The sequence below is a fragment of the Mchenga conophoros genome, linkage group LG15 (genome assembly GCF_057382185.1).
Source record: "Mchenga conophoros isolate Kocher_MC1m ecotype Shallow Benthic linkage group LG15, M_conophoros_male_GT1.1, whole genome shotgun sequence".
Lineage (NCBI taxonomy): Eukaryota > Metazoa > Chordata > Actinopteri > Cichliformes > Cichlidae > Mchenga > Mchenga conophoros.
The window spans coordinates 39,138,007-39,158,049 of NC_140540.1; the positions used below are offsets into that span (position 1 = coordinate 39,138,007).

General features: G+C 38.6%; 2 protein-coding genes and 1 long non-coding RNA gene across 5 annotated transcripts; all 3 read left to right on the top strand.

Moving 5' to 3' along the window:
* Nucleotides 1-1,266: 1,266 nt before the first annotated feature.
* On the top strand, nucleotides 1,267-12,360 carry LOC146558885 (uncharacterized). Of its 3 annotated transcripts, none has more exons than XM_085247734.1 (3): nucleotides 1,267-2,230; nucleotides 3,497-4,749; nucleotides 5,108-5,641. In XM_085247734.1, exons 2-3 carry the CDS (start codon nucleotides 3,590-3,592, stop codon nucleotides 5,550-5,552), a joined length of 1,605 nt encoding a protein of 534 aa, XP_085103860.1. In that variant the 5' UTR covers nucleotides 1,267-2,230; nucleotides 3,497-3,589; the 3' UTR covers nucleotides 5,553-5,641. The 3 variants fall into 3 exon arrangements, with proteins under 3 accessions (XP_085103860.1, XP_085103862.1, XP_085103859.1); XM_085247733.1 differs by lacking the exon at nucleotides 1,267-2,230 and adding an exon at nucleotides 2,301-2,879; XM_085247736.1 differs by lacking the exons at nucleotides 3,497-4,749; nucleotides 5,108-5,641 and adding an exon at nucleotides 10,585-12,360.
* A 1,678-nt stretch (nucleotides 12,361-14,038) lies between these two features.
* LOC146558886 (uncharacterized) lies at nucleotides 14,039-16,085 on the top strand. Its single transcript, XM_085247122.1, has 5 exons — nucleotides 14,039-14,208; nucleotides 14,929-15,580; nucleotides 15,692-15,752; nucleotides 15,846-15,926; nucleotides 16,010-16,085. The coding sequence occupies exons 1-2, from the start codon at nucleotides 14,133-14,135 to the stop codon at nucleotides 15,534-15,536; spliced, it is 684 nt and encodes a 227-aa protein (XP_085103248.1). The 5' UTR covers nucleotides 14,039-14,132; the 3' UTR covers nucleotides 15,537-15,580; nucleotides 15,692-15,752; nucleotides 15,846-15,926; nucleotides 16,010-16,085.
* A 654-nt stretch (nucleotides 16,086-16,739) lies between these two features.
* LOC146558887 (uncharacterized) lies at nucleotides 16,740-17,470 on the top strand. The gene is made up of 3 exons (XR_014888591.1): nucleotides 16,740-17,089; nucleotides 17,198-17,258; nucleotides 17,361-17,470. It is a non-coding gene; the product is annotated as an uncharacterized LOC146558887 (long non-coding RNA).
* Nucleotides 17,471-20,043: the final 2,573 nt, after the last annotated feature.

Genomic DNA, 20,043 nt, shown 5'->3' on the forward strand with positions numbered 1-20,043 from the left:
TGAAGATGAAGATAACTAATCATAAATAAAGGGAATGTTATGATGATGAGGACACTATCAGAGGTAGTTCAGGGAACTGTTATACTTCAGATACCAGAAAAATCGTTTTTCTTTTCTTGTTTTTTGGCTTAACTTCATGGTAGGCAAAATGAAGAAGAGTGCTTGACTGCGCCTAAGCAAGTAAAAGCTGCATGGCAAAACAACACACACCTTCACTGCAGATGCATGCACAGAAACCAGTATTTTTTGTATCTTAAATATTAAGTAGTGTGTGTACAGTAGTCAATATAATGGGATGTGTCCTAAAGCAGCGAAAGAAGAGTTCTTACAGCATTTTGCAATATTTAGGATTTTATTGAACACTTTTACCTTTCAACATTTGTAAGATTAATGAGTAATGAAGCATTGCACAATAATCCTGTGTTTTTGATTATTTATTGTACACTACAAGTAAACAACAATAAGTTAAACATCTGTCACATCTGTCAGAAGCTTGGATACATTTACTCCTACAAGGATTTTACTCTTATGAAATGTAAAAAGAACACTGAAATTATATTTTACAGAACACTGAAATTATATTTTACAGTTTTTCACATAAACAGTTTTGCTTTGCTTACAGAAACTATAACTTTAATCTCAGCCAAACCGATTTACTCAGGAACAAATAAAATACTAAAAAAAAGCCAAACGATAACATTTTTAAGTTATCTAAGTGACCTATATATGTTTAACCTGAGTAGCGAAAGACTGCGGTGGGTTTGAAAACGATTTGCCAGGAGTCCGGTGTTCTCACGGCTCTAGTGACCTAGCCCCCGGCTCGCTATCGAGCTAGTGGGTAACAGACGTCTCCGAAAACGTCGGAGCGCTTTTGAAAATATGTGGTGTCTTGATAAACTGAGCAGATATTTGAGGTTTACACAGTTACAGTCTCGCCTGAAAATATGTGAAACGTTTATTTTGTGACCCATAAAGAATAATAAGAGTAATATTAAAACTAACTAGCTGCCGCCATTGTTGGAAACTGAGCTGGGCTGCGCTATGAATTCTGGGACAGAGCTACTTCTTCTTCTTCGGGGTTTAACGGCAGCTGGCATCCTTGTACATGCAGTGCTGCCATCTTCTGTTTCAGTCCGTTATTACACTCTTAAATCCTACTACTTATTCCTGCGTCTTTTGGGATCTTACAAAGCTTCAAACAACGCGTCGACTTTTGATAGTCAACGCAATCGTGACTCTTCGAGGGGGGGGGGGGGAGCCCAAGATGGCGCTCTGAGCAGTCACGTATCGCTGAGCTCTGCGAACCTGGCCTTTTTAAAAATATATATTACACACAGTGAACAGAGACTTTATTTACGCCTACGCAATAGTCATCTTTTACTTCTCATTTTGGTATCTATTTGTGAACCAAAATGAGCAAACCCGAGAAGAGAAAGACCGAATCTAAGAAGTTGCATGCTAACAGCGGCTCCGTTAGCAAGCTTGCTAATGTTAGCCAAGCTGCTCAGTCTTCTCTCGCTACTGAGATGCCCGCCGACACTAAAAATACTCTCATCGACTCCATGCACGACTATTTGGAGGCAGTTTCCGAACCGCTTCAGTATTCACGGATGGAAGAAGAGTTTCCCCCTCTCCCTATCACTCCACGTGCCTCTCCCGCGGGTAAGCTAAGAAAAGTTGCGGATACGGAGACATCTACGGTTCTCTCCCAGCTCTCATCACTTACCATGTTGATTAACTCGAGTTCAGACACTTGAAAAAATGGTGAGTGACAACTCCATAGCCATCTCCGAGATGAAAAAAGCTGTCCAAGAGAACACTGAACATATCACAGCTGTTAAGGAGTCATTTGATGCTGTCTGTGCTGAGTTAAATGATATGAAGAGCAGAGTTGTCAGTGTTGAGGCACAGCTCGAAAAATATAAAGCAATCGCTGAAGCACAGGAAAAGCGCATCTCTCACCTGGAGAGCTATTCACGGCGTTGGAATCTGAAGCTCTACGGTCTGACCGAGAGGGACAAGCAGGACGTGCGGCAGGAGGTAATCAAAGTCTGTAGATCAGTCATACCGGAGATGCAAGATAAATTCCCCGACGTCGTTGACACCGTCCACCGCATCGGTCCCAAGAGGTCCAACAACAACCAACCCAGGGGAATCATCATTCAGTTTACATCCAGGATCTACCGCGATGCTGTCTGGCGCGCTGCTAAGAAGTCCACCTACCTGAAAGGTAGGGTTGCCAACCGTCCCTTAAAATACGGAATCGTCCCGTATTTAGAAACAAAAGTACACGTCCGGTATTGAGCTAATAAGGGACGCACTTTGTCCCGTAATACAGTGAGAATCACAAAAAGTCTATAAATGTTAATGGATTTAACGCTTTGTTTGAAAACATAATTCCCAGCCCCTCTCCTGCTCTGATACCAATGAGCTGACAGCACACTTAGCACGAGTATAACGATTCAGATTACCGCTTATCTAATTGGTCGAGGAAAGGTGTGCGGAGAAGATACCGGAAGACAACAGATGATCAGCATGGCCAACAGAGAGACAAACACTGACACTGCGGCGCGACTCTGGGACGACAGTACACCTTTGAACAACAGTGCTTGTTCCCCTCCTAGAAAGAAAAAAAAAGGTTGCAAAAATACAGGGAGGAATGGGAAAATGAAAACAACTGGCTGGGAAAAGTGCGCGATAACACGTATAAAGCGCACTGCACATTGTGCCGGCGCACTTTTTCCATTTGCCATGGTGGACTGACTGACGTTAAGCAGCATGCTTCTACTTGTGGGCACATGATGAATATGAGGGGCGTGAAAGAAAGAGGAACCCTTGACCAATTTGTTGTCCACCAGGCCACGGCAGAAGCAGATATGGTATGTAAACATTGTTGTTTTTTTAAACCCTCTGGTTAAGGTTAATATGGGCATGTGCAATGAATATCAGCACTGTGTGGCCAGAAGTTTGATAATATAATTTGTTTTGTGTAATAAACAAGGATAGATGATTACAACGAATAGATGACTAATACATAAAAGTAATACATAGATGAATAATGATGATGAGTTATGATGCGTAATCATGGGAACAAGTGGGTTTACAAACTGGAGCAGCTGATTAGCATTAGAAAAGCTGAAATAATACCTCAACTGAAGCCACAAAGCCCGAATAAATTGACACAGAAGAGACTTCCGTTTCAAGGCAAGGCAGAGATCCTTCCTTCCCACAGTGATTGTGGTCTTCAACAACTCTTTGAAGACTTGATTAGTCTGAGCTGCAACAACACCTAATTTCCCTCTGGGATTAATAAAGTATTACTGAATTGAATATATATAAAGAATACACATTATATTGAAAACATACATATATATGACCATACCCATTTCTTACAAGTTGCATGCGTAATTTATACTTTAAAGTCAGTTGATAAACTACACAAACTATACAGATATACTGTAATATATATATATATATATATATTTCTATTTTATAGGTGACTGCTGCAGAGGTGACCCATGTCTACCACACTGTAAAGCACGGTTTAAGTTATAACTCGGGTGACTGTGCACTCAAACTGACTGTACGAATGCTGAATGACTCCAGTATTGCCAAAAAGATGTCCTGTGGGAGGACGAAAGCTGAAGCAGTTGTCACAGATGTCCTGTCTCCAAAGGCAATAGAAGAGGTGATCAAAAAATTGAAAAGTGGTGCAACTCCACTCCCATTCTCTCTTCACACTGATGCTTCAAACAAGGGAAATCGGAAGATGTTTCCCTTGGCCTTGCAGTTTTTTACACCAGAGGCTGGAGTTGTCAACAAGATGTTGGATTTTGTTGAAAATCCAGATGAGTCTGCAGAGGGAATAGTAAAAATAATACAAAGCTCTCTTGAAAACGTGGGGCTATCCTTAGATCAGGTTTCTGCATTCAGTGCTGACAATGCAAATGTAAATTATGGCATCCACAACTCAGTCTTCACAAAATTGAAAGAGACCAACAGTGAGATCCTTCGTGGCAACTGTCATGCACATATTGTTCATAACACTGTGAAAAAAGCCCTGGACAAGCTCTCAGTAGATGTGGAAAATATTGTCCTGAAGATATACAGCTTCTTTTCCACCTCTGCCAAAAGGAGAGAGTCCCTGAAAGAGTTCTGTGAATTTTGTGACGTTGAATTCCATGATATCCTGCGCCATGTTGTGACGAGATGGCTGTCACTCAACCCTGCAATCACCCGCCTGCTGCAGAACTGGGACCCGCTGAAGTCATATCTCATCAGCATTGGTGAGGAATGTCCAAGGCGCCTGAAGGAATTGCTGAAGTTGACAGAAGATGCTGCTGGAGTTGAGGGAGAGGCAGACATTGTGGAAGTCTACCTCCTCTTCTGTAATAATGTCATGTGTCTGTTTAAAGAAGTGGTGAAAAAACTGGAGAAGAATGTAACCACGTCTGTTGACCTCTATTCCATCATGGAGTGTTTCCTGACAAGACTTATTCAGAGAAGAGATGATGGGTTCTACGGGTACCTAACAAGACAAAAGCTCCAGCATCTCTCGCCATCTGATGCTGATGGTGCCAGGCAGGAGTTTACAGCCTTCCTAGACACTGCCATCAGTTATGTCTGGAAGTGGTTTGACTTTTCAGAAGAAAACTGGCTTTTCCACCTGCAGCCCCTCTCTCTAGCATCTGGGAAGATTTCCTTTGATGACATGGAGAAGATCATTGAACGGCTTCACCTGGCTGGCAGGTAAGAATAAAACATTTAGCAGTGAAATGATAAACCATGTTTTAATAGTATTGATGGTTAAAAATAAACAAATACAATTGATAGATAACATATATAAATAAAACCATAATCATTAACTTTGTTTGGAGTGTATATACACACGCATGCAATCTTTTATACACTATTTTACAAATTGAAGGAGTTCATATACTTAATATAAGGATGGATAAATACATAATAAATAAACTATACTTATTGTATTGTTTAAATGCTATACAACGTTATAAACATATACAATACATTTTTTCCATTTATTTACCACTGTAAATGTTCTATGTACCACTTAGGATTTAGGTCAACTTCTCATCTCTATTGGCAGGTTAAACATCTCTATGGATGAGCGTTATGAAGAGTGTGTCACTGCAACCAGTCTTCTGAAGCACCTCACCAAAGAACATCAGGAGAAGGAAAAGTGGCAGTCCAAGGGAACAGCAGAGAAGTGGATGGAAATTCTTCAGGCAGCTGACCTCCCCAATATGCAGGCTGTTGTATCCTTTGTACTCAGCATCCCATCTTCCACTGGGTTTGAGGAGAGGATTTTCTCTCTTATGAAGAATAAGTGGACTGATGTGCGGAACAAATGTTCTACTGAATTAATTAGAAGTGAGCTCATTGTCAGTCTAAATTATGATATGTCTTGCTCAGAGTTTTACTCTGCAGTACTGAAAGACAAACAACTCCTAACTGCAGCAAGAGCTCAAAAAAATACAAATGGAAAAAGTAGTCTGTTTCCACATAATGTAGCATTGAGCTTGAGTTCATGAGTTTGTTGTTTTTTTTTAACTTCAACTTTCAGCTACAGTCAAGGCCTTTGTATGGAATGCCAGGACTGCCATAATGAATTAATTAAATACACCATTAAATAATTAATTAAATGTGTCAATAATTAATTAAAATTGGAATTAATTAATTAAATAAATAGTTATGACACATGTAATTAATTAATTATTGACACATTTAATTAATTATTTATGTATTTCACATTTTAATTAATTATTGACACATTTAATTAATTAATTATTGACACATTTAATTAATTCTTTAATGATATATTTATTTATTTCATTTTGGCAGTCCTGGCGCCTGGCTCTCATCATGAAATAATTTTATCTGTCAGCCTCACCCGTCAAACTCAGGGGGCGGGGTTAACGCTGCCATGCAGCTTCTCTAACATTTGATTGGTTGCCGTGCAAAGTAAGTCAAAACAGGTCGATCCTAGATAATCGATTGCTTGTGTAGACTTGGGGCAGCCAGGTATCCCAGAATGCAGATCAAATCACAGGCAGCAATGGTGGTGGTGTAGTTTTTCTGTCACCAGCTACACTTTTAACAGTGTTTTAGCCGCGAATGTCGCGCCGTATGTCTGGTCAGGTTGTCAACATAGAACATGTTTGCAAAAGTGCTCAGATGTTTTCAGAGATTTCACTAGCTCTGCTAACAGTTAGCATGCAGAGCGCACCGAGGGGGTTACGTTAACCGGTTTGTTTACATATTCCACTCTCCGTGTTCCACATGTTGCATTCGCAGATTCTCATTTTCACCGAACGATCGTCTCTTTCCGCCTGGTCTTGTGTCTCTGTGCTTCTGTAACATAAAGAACGAGCTGACATTTTTCTCACGAAACCAGCGATCAGCTCAACAGACCCTCAGTTTACCTGCATGCATCCTCCTCCTCATCTGTCAGCTGTTTAACACCTGCTGCTAATTCAAGAAACACGCCTACGTTACCTGGTGATAGTCACAGTTTAACTGGGCAGCCGGTGCTCGATATAAAGCAATGTCAGCGCATTTTTCTGCACAAGATAAGTAAATATAGTGTTTTCCCCGAGCGCAGAGCTGCTGGAGCTTGTTTCCTTACAGAGCACTTTCTAGGCGAACAGCTTCATCAGCGGCTGATGTCCAATCACCGGCACACAGCTTTCAAACCTCAGCTGAGTTTTAGCTCTCAGTGGTTAAACGCTGGACTTCATTCACTCAGGTTCTGTCTGTCGGGTCACGTTTACTTCGCTGTTTTATTTACAACTGAGCAAATCGGTTTGGCTGAGGTTAAAGTTACGTTTCATAACTGCATAGTTTCACAGACGTTTAATGGTTCACTGGCACATGTGTTAGACTGAACTATCATCTAAATATCATCTGTTTTTTAATAGTTATTCAACTGTATTCTAAGCACCAGCTGTCTGTTAGAATGTGATTTTTTTCTCTCTCTCTGTTGGCAGAGGTATAAAAATGCGCAGAAAAATCTGACGTGCATGGCGAACTTCACCGACGATATTTAGGGAGGAATAAACACACATCAAACATAAATGAACCATTTGCCTGTCTCCATAATTGAGAGTATTTTCTCTTCTTATTGTTACGCCCCCTAGTCTAGGCGTGTAGGGACGCACATAAGGTTGGAGGAGAGAGAGAGACAAATCCCCGCCCTGGTTCCCAAGCCAAACATCCAAACCAGTTGTGAGTAAAAAGGTGATTTTATTTAAGGAAAAGAAGCATAGCTCCAGGGTGAGCCCAGGCCAAAATAATAAACAAAACCAACTAAGTCCCACCAGAGAAAAACTAACTAAACCCTAGGAAAGAAACAGAACAAACAAATGACAGAGCTATCCCTCGCTCCCTACCCGGAAAACAGGAGAAAACGGTTCCAAAAGAAAAGGCGGCTCACCCCTTCCGCTTCAGCCCAAGAGTGCCTACGCTCTCAGCTAATGCACTAGGAGCAGCTTTCACAATTCACGCTCACACAAATACACAATAAAAATACAGGCTGGGAAAGTCAGGGTCAGGGCCGCGTCGGCTGTCAAGCTACTCGCTCGCTCGCTCCACTCTCTCTCCCTCTCCCTGTAGATCTGTCAGAGCGGCTTTTTGAAGGTAGTCACCCGCTCCATGGTCCAATCAGCCGCTCACTACTCTTCATTAGGGGAGGGACCTGGAAAGAGTCTTAAGCACAGTACAGAAACACAGAAAGAAAACAGCCCACACAGGGTCCTCATGGCCACAGCCGTAACATTATGTCAACACTCTCTCTCTCTCTTTTTTTCTTTCTTTCTTTCTTTTTTTTTTTTTTTTTTGCTTTTTCGGTCATGTGATGTTTACCTATCAAAGGCTTGTTACAAACACATGAAACAACATGAAACACATGGTGCAGACTTCTGGATGTTAGAAGAAAACTAATACTGCTCATGAATGAGACTAAAGGCAGGAAGGTGTCCTTTAAAACTAAACATGTTAATAGGACCTCCCTATTTATATCATAGTTTATGATATAGCACGTGTATTTCAGTAATAGCCTGCTGATTTCAGTGTAGTGGTGAACAGTCGCACAGCTCACGTAGGCGTTATCTGTGATACTCCTTAACTATAATTTATCCAAGTTAACTTCAGTTAACCATTCAGACAGTTCTTTTGCAGTGAAAAACATAAACACCCATATGCTGCCGGGAGGTTTCCTCAGTGCCAGCTGTTTACATTATAGCTGCTTATGCAGTAACCATGGTAACCACGGACTCTGAGCGGCTGGATCGACGGAGGTCAGACAACAATTTTACATGTATGATCTTAAAACAGGACACAGCCACTATACGTGCTGGCCTCATATCAAATGTGAAGGCAGACTGAGTCTATGTTTGACGTTTTTTATATCTAATCTTCCTTTTCAAACATTTAAACAGCAGCGAGTCTGCAGCTGAGGGAATACAAACTCAAATTGTCGGAACAGGTTTGCTCGTTTCTTGGATTCATTTGGTGATTTATTAAATGTATAACTGTTATTCTAATCTGCTGCTGAGTCTCTTACACTTTTCTTTATGCTGTATATTTTCACGTCTCTGGAATAGTTGGAAGTTAGATAGTCAGCTGGGAAACTTTGTGTTAACTCATGGAGCTGAGGATATCGTGGATATACTGACCTCGCTGCGTGGTGTACAGAGCGAGGTCAGCATGATTAATATTCACAATAAAAATATTAGCCGAACATCATGAAGTCTGTATGTGTTTCATAGTGTCGAACAACCTTTGTACAGTTAAAGCCAGCAGTTACTACATGACGGAAACACCAACGTTATCTCTTTTATGCGTTTATACACAGGTCACACTGATTACTGAACAAAAACCCAAAGATCAGATGTTAAACAGATTTATTTGCTCTCTCGCCTCCTTAAACATGTTTTTAATGTTAGTTATAATTCAGAATTGGCGACTGAAACACGTAGGACACATAAGAACATCAGGAAATAAAACATCGATAAATATAACCTCAGTAAAAGAAGTCAGCGGGGGTTACTACAGCTGTGTACCGGGGCCTGCGCTTTGTCGGTGGGATTGCTTGCGAGGCGAGCGGGTCTATCCCACGCTTTGCCGTGAGACTGGGCTGGGCAGACATCTCCGAAATCATCGAAACACTTTTGCAAAGAGGCTGTATCTTGACAAACCGACCAGACACATGAAGATTAAACCACTACATTCTCGGCTAAAAAAATATTAAAACGGTATTTGGTGACACACAAACAGGGTTTTTCAAAGTTCAGTTCTGTTAGCTTCCACATGCAGGTTGTTGTGTGCTAGAAACAATGGCCACCAGGCCAAAGCAATGGTTTTGACTCGATCAGCGTTAACCCCGCCCCCTGAGTTTGATGGGTGAGGCTGACAGATAAAATTATTTCATGATGAGAGCCAGGCGCCAGGACTGCCAAAATTAAATAAATAAATATATCATTAAATAATTAATTAAATGTGTCAATAATTAATTAAAATGTGAAATACATAAATAATTAATTAAATGTGTCAATAATTAATTAAATGTGTCAATAATTAATTAAAATGTGAAATACATAAATAATTAATTAAATGTGTCAATAATTAATTAAAATGTGAAATACATAAATAATTAATTAAATGTGTCAATAATTAATTAAAATGTGAAATACATAATTAATTAATTAAATGTGTCAATAATTAATTAATTAAATGTGTCAATAATTAATTAAAATGTGAAATACATAAATAATTAATTAAATGTGTCAATAATTAATTAAATGTGTCAATAATTAATTAAATGTGTCAATAATTAATTAAAATGTGAAATACATAAATAATTAATTAAATGTGTCAATAATTAATTAATTAAATGTGTCAATAATTAATTAAAATGTGAAATACATAAATAATTAATTAAATGTGTCAATAATTAATTAATTACATGTGTCATAACTATTTATTTAATTAATTAATTCCAATTTTAATTAATTATTGCCTCATTTAATTAATTATTTAATGGTGTATTTAATTAATTCATTATGGCAGTCCTGGCGTTCCATACCTTTGAGGCAGAAATGTTGTGTTTACAGGTGTTCCACAGACTTTTTTTGCACTTTTCTAATTGCACTAAATGTGCACTGTTACAAGAATGTTTTTCTTTCTATTGTTTTCTATTAATTTATATAATTTTAGGTTAAGCAGGACAGAGTTCCTTGTGTTAATTTTGTCATTTTGCACAAAAAGTGAAGCGTACCAGTCTTTCGTTTAGGAAAGAGACCTATTTTATTGTGTTAATGTTGTCATTTTGCGTTAAAAATAAATGGATAAATGATCATTTGTTTCCCATGTGTTCATATCACAAAGAATATGCATCTACTTAAATCAACTTCAAGTCAAATGGTTAAAAAAAAAAAAATTCACACTCAAAAAAAAGAGCTAAAAAAATTCACCACACAGGGAAGGGTGAAGACAATTGGGTCGCCCGGCCCTGGCCACTAGGTGTCCCTTATTTTTTTTTCAGGGAGTTGGCAACCCTACTGAAAGGTAACAACCTAAAGCTGGCTGAGGATCTGTCCCCTGACGACCGCGCCCGAAGAAACAGACTCTGGCCGTCTGTGGAAGCTGCGCGCAACGAAAACAAGCTGGCGTTCTTCGTAGGAGGTCGTGCGTTCGTGGAGGGAAAAGAGATTTTTCCAGCCCTATAATTTGATCCAAGGTATTTTGAGGTGAAAACTGAAGTATCTTAAGATTAACTTGGTTTCACTGCCGTTCTTTTTTTGTTTGTTTGTTTTTGTTGTTGGACTCATAAAACGATCAGAGTTAAACTGATGCAGTTTATTTGTTATAAGTTTATTGGTCTTCAGTTTGGCTGCAATATTTTTACTGAAAATGTTATGAGCAAGCTGGATAAGCTTCTTTTTATTTTTTTTTATTTTTATTCTTTTTTTGAATAATTAGTTATTTAAATGGAGCAAGAAAATTTCTATTAAGCTCCCTTTCAATGCTCATATGTGAAGCGTTTATTTATTTTATTTATTTATTTATTTTTACCACATTGGTTTTATTGTTTTAGGCTATTGTATTCCTATTATTATTCAAGTTCACAATTTCCTTACTCAGGGGTTGCAGTTCTCATCTTATATAGGACTCTCTTAAGTGACCAGGTTCAACTGTTCTTCATTTACTTGGTTTAAGCTTTTTCTTATTTGTCACTTTTAATTTTTGTTACTATCATTATGTCTCTGTCTGTTATTTCTTTAAATGCAAGAGGTTTAAGAAACAATGTTAAACGTAAGGCTATTTTTTTGTTTTGCAAGCAGTTCAATTCAGATTTCTGTTTTATACAAGAGTCTCACTCAACAGAACAAGAAAAAACATTTTGGAGATCGCAATGGGGAGATGATCTGTGGATGTCCCATGGTACAGAGCATGCTGCTGGTGTCTGCATACTTAAAGGAAGATTTAATGGTAAAATCTTGAATTCTGACATAGATAAAGATGGTCATTACATTTTTCTAATAGTTGAGGCTGCACACTCTATCTATATTTTAGTCAGTGTGTATGGTTTTAACTGTCAGAGGGAGAATAAACTATATTTTGATAGGTTGGAGGAGCGCCTACTGCGCTGGTTATCGAAATATCCCAATTCTTTTATTATTTTTGGTGGAGACTTTAATACAGTGTTTAACAGCTATTTGGACAGATGGCCTTCTAGAAGTTCAGACTCTAACTCATTCATAAGACTGTTTGCACAAAGATTCAACTTAGTCGATTCTTGGAGGGATTCTCATTCGTCTCAGATAGCTTATACATGGTGTAATAAGACTCAAACCAGACACTCACGTATCGATTTTTGGCTTATCTTATAAGATTTAGAAAAAGTTAAAACGGATATTTATCCTACACCACTCTCAGACCACAAAATGGTTAGCTTATCGATCCCGTTGTCATCCTCCCTAATCACTAAAACCTCTTACTGGAAGTTAAATAGTACCATTCTTGAGCATAAAGAAGTGATTTGTGAAGTTCAGAGATTCATTAAACTTTATTGGAGTAAAGCTCTCACAAATAATACATTTTGTAGTAACTGGGAACTTTTGAAATATGAAATTGGAAAATTCTTTAGAAAATATAGCAGTGATTTAGCAAAAAAAAAGAAGATCTGATGAGATGCAAGTGATACAAAAGATCATATGCCTTACTTCTTGATTTGATTTTGGCTCTTGCAAACTTTTGTGTGTGTGTGTGTGTGTGTGTGTAAGAAGTACCACTTTTAACAACTTCATTAATATTGTTTTGTATCATAGTAATAAAGGTTAGTTTTAATGTCTGTATCCCCTCCTTATTTAATCTGAGATGTTCTTTTCTAAAAACCTCAGGATTGTGCAAGTACTTGGTGAGTTTAGAAGGTAAGTGAAACACTAAACAGAAAAGAAAAGAGACAGAGATGTGTGTTTTCTGTTAATACCATAATTGCAGTCATCTTAAACAAACACATGACATTTCTTTGGCACGATTGCTTTTTCACTGATTTGAAACTTTAATGTGTGGTACAACAATTCTTCTAGTTAAATAGAAAAAAAAATACATTGTGTCAAGTTCCCTGGTTAAATGGGCTGTCTGTGTAAAAAGCATAAATGGCTGTTTGTCTTGGTGTATTGGTCTTTTGCCGGCATGGCAAACTAGATCAATCTGCTGGGACATCTGATTTGAGGACAATCACTTGCTTTTCCAAAGGACACTGACAACCAGACATTAGATGCCACAGCCCTGGCCCACGGTATCCCCCCCCCCCCCTCCCCCCCATGCATGCGGTGGGCCTTCTGTAGAAAGAGAGCAGCTTAATGAAGGTGACAAGGTGAAAACAGGAGGACTGATGTGCCAGTGCTGTGAGGGCATGTATAACACCACCTACCCAAGTGATGAATATAAGGAGGCTTTGAAGAATCTACAATAATTGTGTATTGTTTGTACATGAATCACAATGTGTTACTTCAGAGGTGTGATGTTTTCAGGGTTTTTTAAAATAAAAATCAGCTTTCTTTTTAATTGCTATTAACTGACAGTCAGATAACCAGCTTTTAAAAACATATTCATAAACACTTTGCAGTCAACAAAATTTGCACAGAGGTTATAGATGAAATAAAAGTATCACGTGTGTTCTAGGTGTGTTTATAACTCTGTTATTGTACATATTCTGTGTTATACATCATAATCATTCCAGTCATTTTTTTTTACTGTTTTAATCTTTATAAAACTGTTATTTATTTATTTATTTTTGTGATTTCTGCTGCCCTATTGGTCTGGTCTCTCTTGAAAATCTGAGAATGTGATATTCATAATAAAAGGATTTAAGTTTACTGCCAAAAAATGATTGCACTTCATAACAGAAATGTGCTAACTGGCTTGAAATAGATTGAAACTGTTATGAGATTGCTTCAGGGAGCAGACATGACACCGTCTTTTAGGTTTCGCCATCACTTTGTATTATGCGCACAACACCACCCTCCTCTGGCTTCCACATGAACTGCACCTTAAACATCAACTGTTTACAAATGTCATGACACAAACAAACGTTTCAATACCGTAAATCACTTTTTGGACTGCGATCACTTTTTGGCACAACATCGGCTCTGATAACATTTAAAGCGCACTGAAAAACCATTCTTTAATGCTAAAAACCCATTATCAATTGTAATTATTTATTTATTAATTTAAATTTCAGATATCGATCTTCATTTTTGTAAACTGGTGAATTAATGATTTTTTAAAGAATTAAAACGACAAAGTTTGGCAATATATTTTTTAAAAAGGATGAATAAAGCAGTAAAATAAAATGAGAAATATATATATTTTAAAATCTATGATAATTAGACGAACTTTATTTTAAATAAATAAAATTGATTTTCGGTGACCCTGGGTGTCATGGTGATGATGACGTGTTTGAGTGCAGGTATAAAAGCAGGAGGAAAAAGTGGAATTCGGGTTTCACGTTTGAGCGCAAACAGGAGCTTTTTCCCACTAGTGCTGTGAAAACTCGGATTTTTCAAGCTACAGCTAACGTTTGAAAATCTTCAAGAAGGATTTGCAAAATGACTTCTTCAAACTTGAGTCGCGAGATGCACCTGCTCTCCCTTTTCATTGAGGAGGTGTTAGATCAACGCTATGGTGAGTACAGCAGGCTAATATGTCAGAGTGCTAGCAAACAAATACAACTTCGATTTTTGTCTTTTATTGTTTGGAAGTAGGACTTCATGAGTGTTAACATTTAGGATGAGATGTTTCATACTTGAGTAACATCAATTTTAACATGTGCCAGTACGCTATAAAGATGGCGCCATGTTTTTTTTAATTGCTAACGACTTAAGGCGTTGGAGGACGCTGACGTCAGCGCGCGGCCGTTTTTGCATGTAGAGGGTTTGAGTTGACATGTTTGGGCCGCTGGCGCTGAGTTATACGTGAACGTTTCATAGATTGTGAATGTGTAAAGCTGGAGAAGCTGGAGTTTTAAAAGTTCACAGAGTCGCAGGATGAGTTTGAGATTGAAACAGTGTGTGCCTGCAATAAGGAGGTGGGAGGTTTCTCACCTAAATGTAGCTGCTTTATCCTCAAAATATCGATGCTCAACTAATATGAAGATATTACTCCTTAATGTGAATGCGTATTAAAACCTCAGTGAAAATCCACGCAGCCTTACACCACATGGAAACTTTTACCAGGTGAAAAATGTGAAGGCTTTCATAAACAATGAGTTCTGCTGGGAGCTTCTTACTGCTTGTGTGTGGAAGAGCTTATGATGATGTAAAGCCATGTCTGGACAATTTAAATTCAGGCTTTAATTTGTGTGATCACATGATTAACGTAGACGCACGCTTTGCTTTCTCGTAGCTGATCTGGTGAGTCCAGTCACTGCACCTCAGATGGTCGTCACTAACTTGAGGAACCGTGAACTGAGCAGGAGGCATCTGAACTCCATGTCTCACCTGGTCCTCACTCTTTACCATAGCCTGGTGACTGGGTCCAAGGACTTTCCTTGCATACCTTTTAAAGGATGGTTCCACCGGGACCTGGTGACGACACCATTTGTCAATGTGAGGCAGAGCCAGAGAGAGAACACCACTCCTTCTCCTCCTACGGACTCACCAGCTGGCATGATGCTGCCGCCTGCGGGCTCCAGCTCTCATCCACGCTTCCTGACTCCAGTTCTTCCAGAGAAAGCAGATCTTGCTGTGCTGAAGGCAGATCGGAGGAACTGTGTCCGCACCCTGACTGTCGACGGCCTCCCCGTCACCAGAGTCATCTCCACTGTTTACCAAACAGAGGACACTGAGATGAAGAACCGCTGGAGAGTAACAGACTACAGCGCGGACGGCAGAGTTCTCACTTCGGTGCTCTGCCGTTTTCTAAATATGTCGGCAAAGCGTGCTAAGAGGAAGGCGGAGGAAGAGAGCAGCATCCGGAGCCCGACTCAAGCAAGGAAACGCTTGAGATTATAATATACAGTGAAGCATGTCGAACGTCAGCAAGCCTGAACAAAGTGGTAAGTAGTAAACAGTGCTTAAGGTTGTTTCTAAAAGAATGTCCTAAAATATTTGAAAATCGTCGAGGTTTTAACTTTTATTCTTTCTTTTCTACCTCTTGTTTCTAAAAGTCAGGCAAAAGAGTCACGCTGCGAAGAAACACCACACAGAAGATTTTCCCTCAGTAAAATGGTGAATATATTCATCTTGTTATGACGTTTGCTCACAATAACCAGGAGTGTTTCTGAAGTGATTCACTCTCATTTGGTGTTATTTGATCCAAAGACAACTGAGGGTCTTCAGAGCAGCGTGAACGGGCGTCATCTGAGAGCAAGACAGTCCTGGCGCCTTTGTGGTTCCCTCCAGGTACTCCAGCTTCATCCCACAGTCCAGAGAGATGCAGTTAGGTTGAATGTGAGTGTGAATGGTTGTCTGTTTCTCTGTGTTAGACTGACCTGTCCAGGTTATACCCCCGCCTCTGGCCCCATAACAGCTGGGATGGCTCCAATGGTTAAGCAGAAGAAATGGATGGAAGGATGATCCAAAGAGAAACATTGAAGGCCCTCTCACAAAAAAAGATAAGAACTCATTTTGCACATTGTTGAAACATCCTGAAAGTTATTTGTTGTGTTTAGAAACTGGTTGAACTGTCATTAGAGTTTGTTTCGACTTGTTGTTCATTTCTTATTCGGTTCAGCTGTGTTTCTATGTGTCCTTAGTTCCCATAATCAGCCTCCTGTGTGTAAATATTGTGTCAGTCTCCCTTTGTCCCTTGTCAGAGTGTTAGTCTCCGTCCCCTCGTGTTTCCTTGCCTCAGTAGTTCTGTTTCCTACAGTTTTCCCCCAGTATAGGTTTTGGTTAGACTTTTTCAGTTCCCTTTGTCAGTCTTTGTATTTGGTATTTCCTCATCAGTCTCATCACTTTCCTCTCCAGAGAGAAAACAATAAAAAGACCTGAAGAGACGTCTATGCAAACGCTCTCATTGCGAAAGATAAGTATACATCCAACTAATCTGTGACTCTGTCACAGCTCTGATCAGCAATTCTTTCAGGTTTGTCTGTTTTGATGATGTTATTAATTGTTATTATCCTTTATCCAGTTAACTTTCAGAGAGGAGCGGAGGGAGGAGCGAAGCCAGCGTGCTCTGTAAACGCTGGCTTCGCTCCTCCTAAACTGTCATTAAAAAAAAGATAAGTATATATTGATTTTATATTATTATGACAGCTCCTCCTCAGTGAACACTTCCTCTAGTTGCTGAAATCATTTACTAATTTTTTTCTTCCCATTTGTCTTTTGTTTTTCAGAGAAAACAGAGGAGCCAAGGTGACATTAAGACCTAAGACAGGACGGATTGAACCCTTTCTCGTAAAAAGATAAGTATTCACTCTGCTTTTAATCAGAATATTGATAAATATCTAAAATTCTGCTCACCTGGTTGATAAAGTTACTAAAATGATTCCCTCTTTTCTGTCATTTGTCCTTTAGAGAGAAGATGAGGAGAGTGAACGTCAGCAAGAATGAACAAAGTGGTAAGTAGTAAATAGTGTTTAAGGTTGTTTGTAAAACATCCCAAACATTAAAAAAATTGTTGAGGTTTTAACTTTTATTCTTTCTTTTCTGCCTCTTGTTTCTAAAAGTCAGGAAAAAGAGCCAAGATGAGAAGAAACTCCACACAGAAGATTTTCCCTCAGTAAAATGGTAAATACATTCATCATGTTATGACGTTTGCTCACAATAACCAGGAGTGTTTCTGAAGTGATTCACTCTCATTTGGTGTTATTTGGTGTTTGTCTTTGAAAGGAGAGGAGCAGTAACGACACTGGGAGACAAACAACAGGATGATCCAAAGAGAAACATCAAAGGCCCTCTCACCAGCTTTCATTTATTAAATTTGTCTTTACTGAACGATTTCTGGTGTGTACTTGTGTTGATACTCAGACAACAGCTCGTCTTTCTGTTTGTGCTGGAAGATTCAGGCAAACACATATTACATATATAGATTGTTATATGACACAGTTTCACATTTAGTGCTCTATGATAATGATAAGGTCCAGTTTAATGGTATTGCTAGTGTCTAATGAAATGAACACGTGATTTTCAGATCCAGCAAAGTGAATATTTTTCACTGTGGATAAATTACATGGAAACGTTTAATGAGTCATCAGCTATTTCACTACAAAGATGATGTGATTAAAGGTTCTCATACATGCAGGTCAGAAGTTTTGCTCCATCCTGGATGTTAAATGCTGATCAATGTTTACACATATCTGCACATTTCTAACAGCTCATTTCACAGGTCATCAGTCTCCTGACTGCATATGCAGAGTTTTATCATCACGTGTTCATGGCAGACAAACATAATTATGAATTCTTGTTTTAGTTCCATTCAGTCACTCAACATCAGGTGTCTGCTTGTCCTGAGCTGTGAGAACTACAGTGAGTTGCTTTCCTCTTTAGCTTAGTATTAATAAACCAGGTCGTAGGTGGGCACCTGCATCAAGGAGTCAAGAAGCATATTTTATTGTTTAATGGTGAAAACAATGGATTGTTGGTCATTTGTTTAATGGAAAGACTGAAAGTGCGGCCTGGTGTTGACTTACACTTATTCAAAGTGATGAAGTACCAACAGATACTAAAAGTCACAGCCTGAAACACGTCAACTGCTTTATTATTTCTAGTTATAAATAAACTGTCAGTTTATGGCCCCTGTGGCTCGATCAGGCCCTTCCGGGAGATGGAGATATTTATTATTTACTATAACTTGTGCTTATGTTGGTTTTTGCTGTGGTTTCGCTACTGTGTTTTTCTCTTTTTGCTTGTTTTTATTTTTCCAGCAGGTGATCAAACAGATTTTTAGTGTCTTCTCTCTCTGTGTCTCTCTTCTCCTATCTTTTTGCTTTCCATCTCCTTCTGTTGAGCATCTTCCCAACTTCTCTTTTCTTCATCTTTCTCTTTCCCATCCCCAGTCCTGTCCGTTCTGATTGTAATAATTTCAAGGTAAAGAAAAGAAAGAAATGATAAAGAGCTAATACACTTTGACAATCAAGTGGACCAGTGTGGCAAAAGCTGTAATGATCCATTTGGGAAAATAAATCTGTTGGACTGGTAAACTAATATACTATAATAATACAGTATGAAAAATGGCAAACATGAGAATTCTGCGTGTTTTCCTTCTTATCTGCAGATTAACAGTCCACAGGTTTGGTGCTCAGACTCTGATTTGTTCCCTGGAGATGGAGGAGAGAGAGCACAGAGGACAGCAAGGTGGAGGAGTGAAGGAGAAGGTGGTGCAGCTCAGTGTCCAATCAGGAGTGAGCATCTCTATATATGTATATAGAATATATATATATTTCAAGTTTTTGTTTTGAGTTTTTGTTGTTTTTTGTTTTTTAAAGCAAACACTAAAACTGTCACCCAGACCTCTGAAGATGAAGATAACTAATCATAAATAAAGGGAATGTTATGATGATGAGGACACTATCAGAGGTAGTTCAGGGAACTGTTATACTTCAGATACCAGAAAAATCGTTTTTCTTTTCTTGTTTTTTTGGCTTAACTTCATGGTAGTCAAAATGAAGAAGAGTGCTAAGTAAGTAAAAGCTGCATGGCAAAACACACACCTTCACTGCAGATGCATGCACAGAAACCAGTATTTTTTGTATCTTAAATATTAAGTAGTGTGTGTACAGTAGTCAATATAATGGGATGTGTCCTAAAGCAGCGAAAGAAGAGTTCTTACAGCATTTTGCAATATTTAGGATTTTATTGAACACTTTTACCTTTCAACATTTGTAACATTAGTGAGTAATGAAGCATTGCAGAATAATCCTGTGTTTTTGATTATTTATTGTACACTACAAGTAAACAACAATAAGTTAAACATCTGTGACATCTGTCAGAAGCTTGGATACATTTACTCCTACAAGGATTTTACTCTTATGAAATGTAAAAAGAACACTGAAATTATATTTTACAGAACACGGAAATTATATTTTACAGTTTTTCACATAAACAGTTTTGCTTTGCTTACAGAAACTATAACTTTAATCTCAGCCAAACCGATTTACTCAGGAACAAATAAAATACTAAAAAAAAAGCCAAACGATAACATTTTTAAGTTATCTAAGTGACCTATATATGTTTAACCTGAGTAGCGAAAGACTGCGGTGGGTTTGAAAACGATTTGCGGGAGTCCGGTGTTCTCACGGCTCTAGTGAGCCTAGCCCCCGGCTCGCTATCAAGCTAGTGGGTAACAGACGTCTCCGAAAACGTCGGAGCGCTTTTGAAAATATGTGGTCTTGATAAACTGAGCAGATATTTGAGGTTTACACAGCTACAGTCTCGCCTAAAAATATGTGAAACGTTTATTTTGTGACCCATAAAGAATAATAAGAGTAATATTAAAACTAACTAGCTGCCGCCATTGTTGGAAACTGAGCTGGGCTGCGCTATGAATTCTGGGACAGAGCTGCTTCTTCTTCTT

Coding starts and splice junctions, on each gene's coding strand:
- LOC146558885 (XM_085247733.1), top strand. CDS start 2,799: ATGATGAATATGAGGGGCGTGAAAGAAAGAGGAACCCTTGACCAATTT. Junction 2,880..3,496: donor CCACGGCAGAAGCAGATATG/GTATGTAAACAT, acceptor TCTATTTTATAG/GTGACTGCTGCAGAGGTGAC. Junction 4,750..5,107: donor CGGCTTCACCTGGCTGGCAG/GTAAGAATAAAA, acceptor CTCTATTGGCAG/GTTAAACATCTCTATGGATG.
- LOC146558886 (XM_085247122.1), top strand. CDS start 14,133: ATGACTTCTTCAAACTTGAGTCGCGAGATGCACCTGCTCTCCCTTTTC. Junction 14,209..14,928: donor GGTGTTAGATCAACGCTATG/GTGAGTACAGCA, acceptor GCTTTCTCGTAG/CTGATCTGGTGAGTCCAGTC.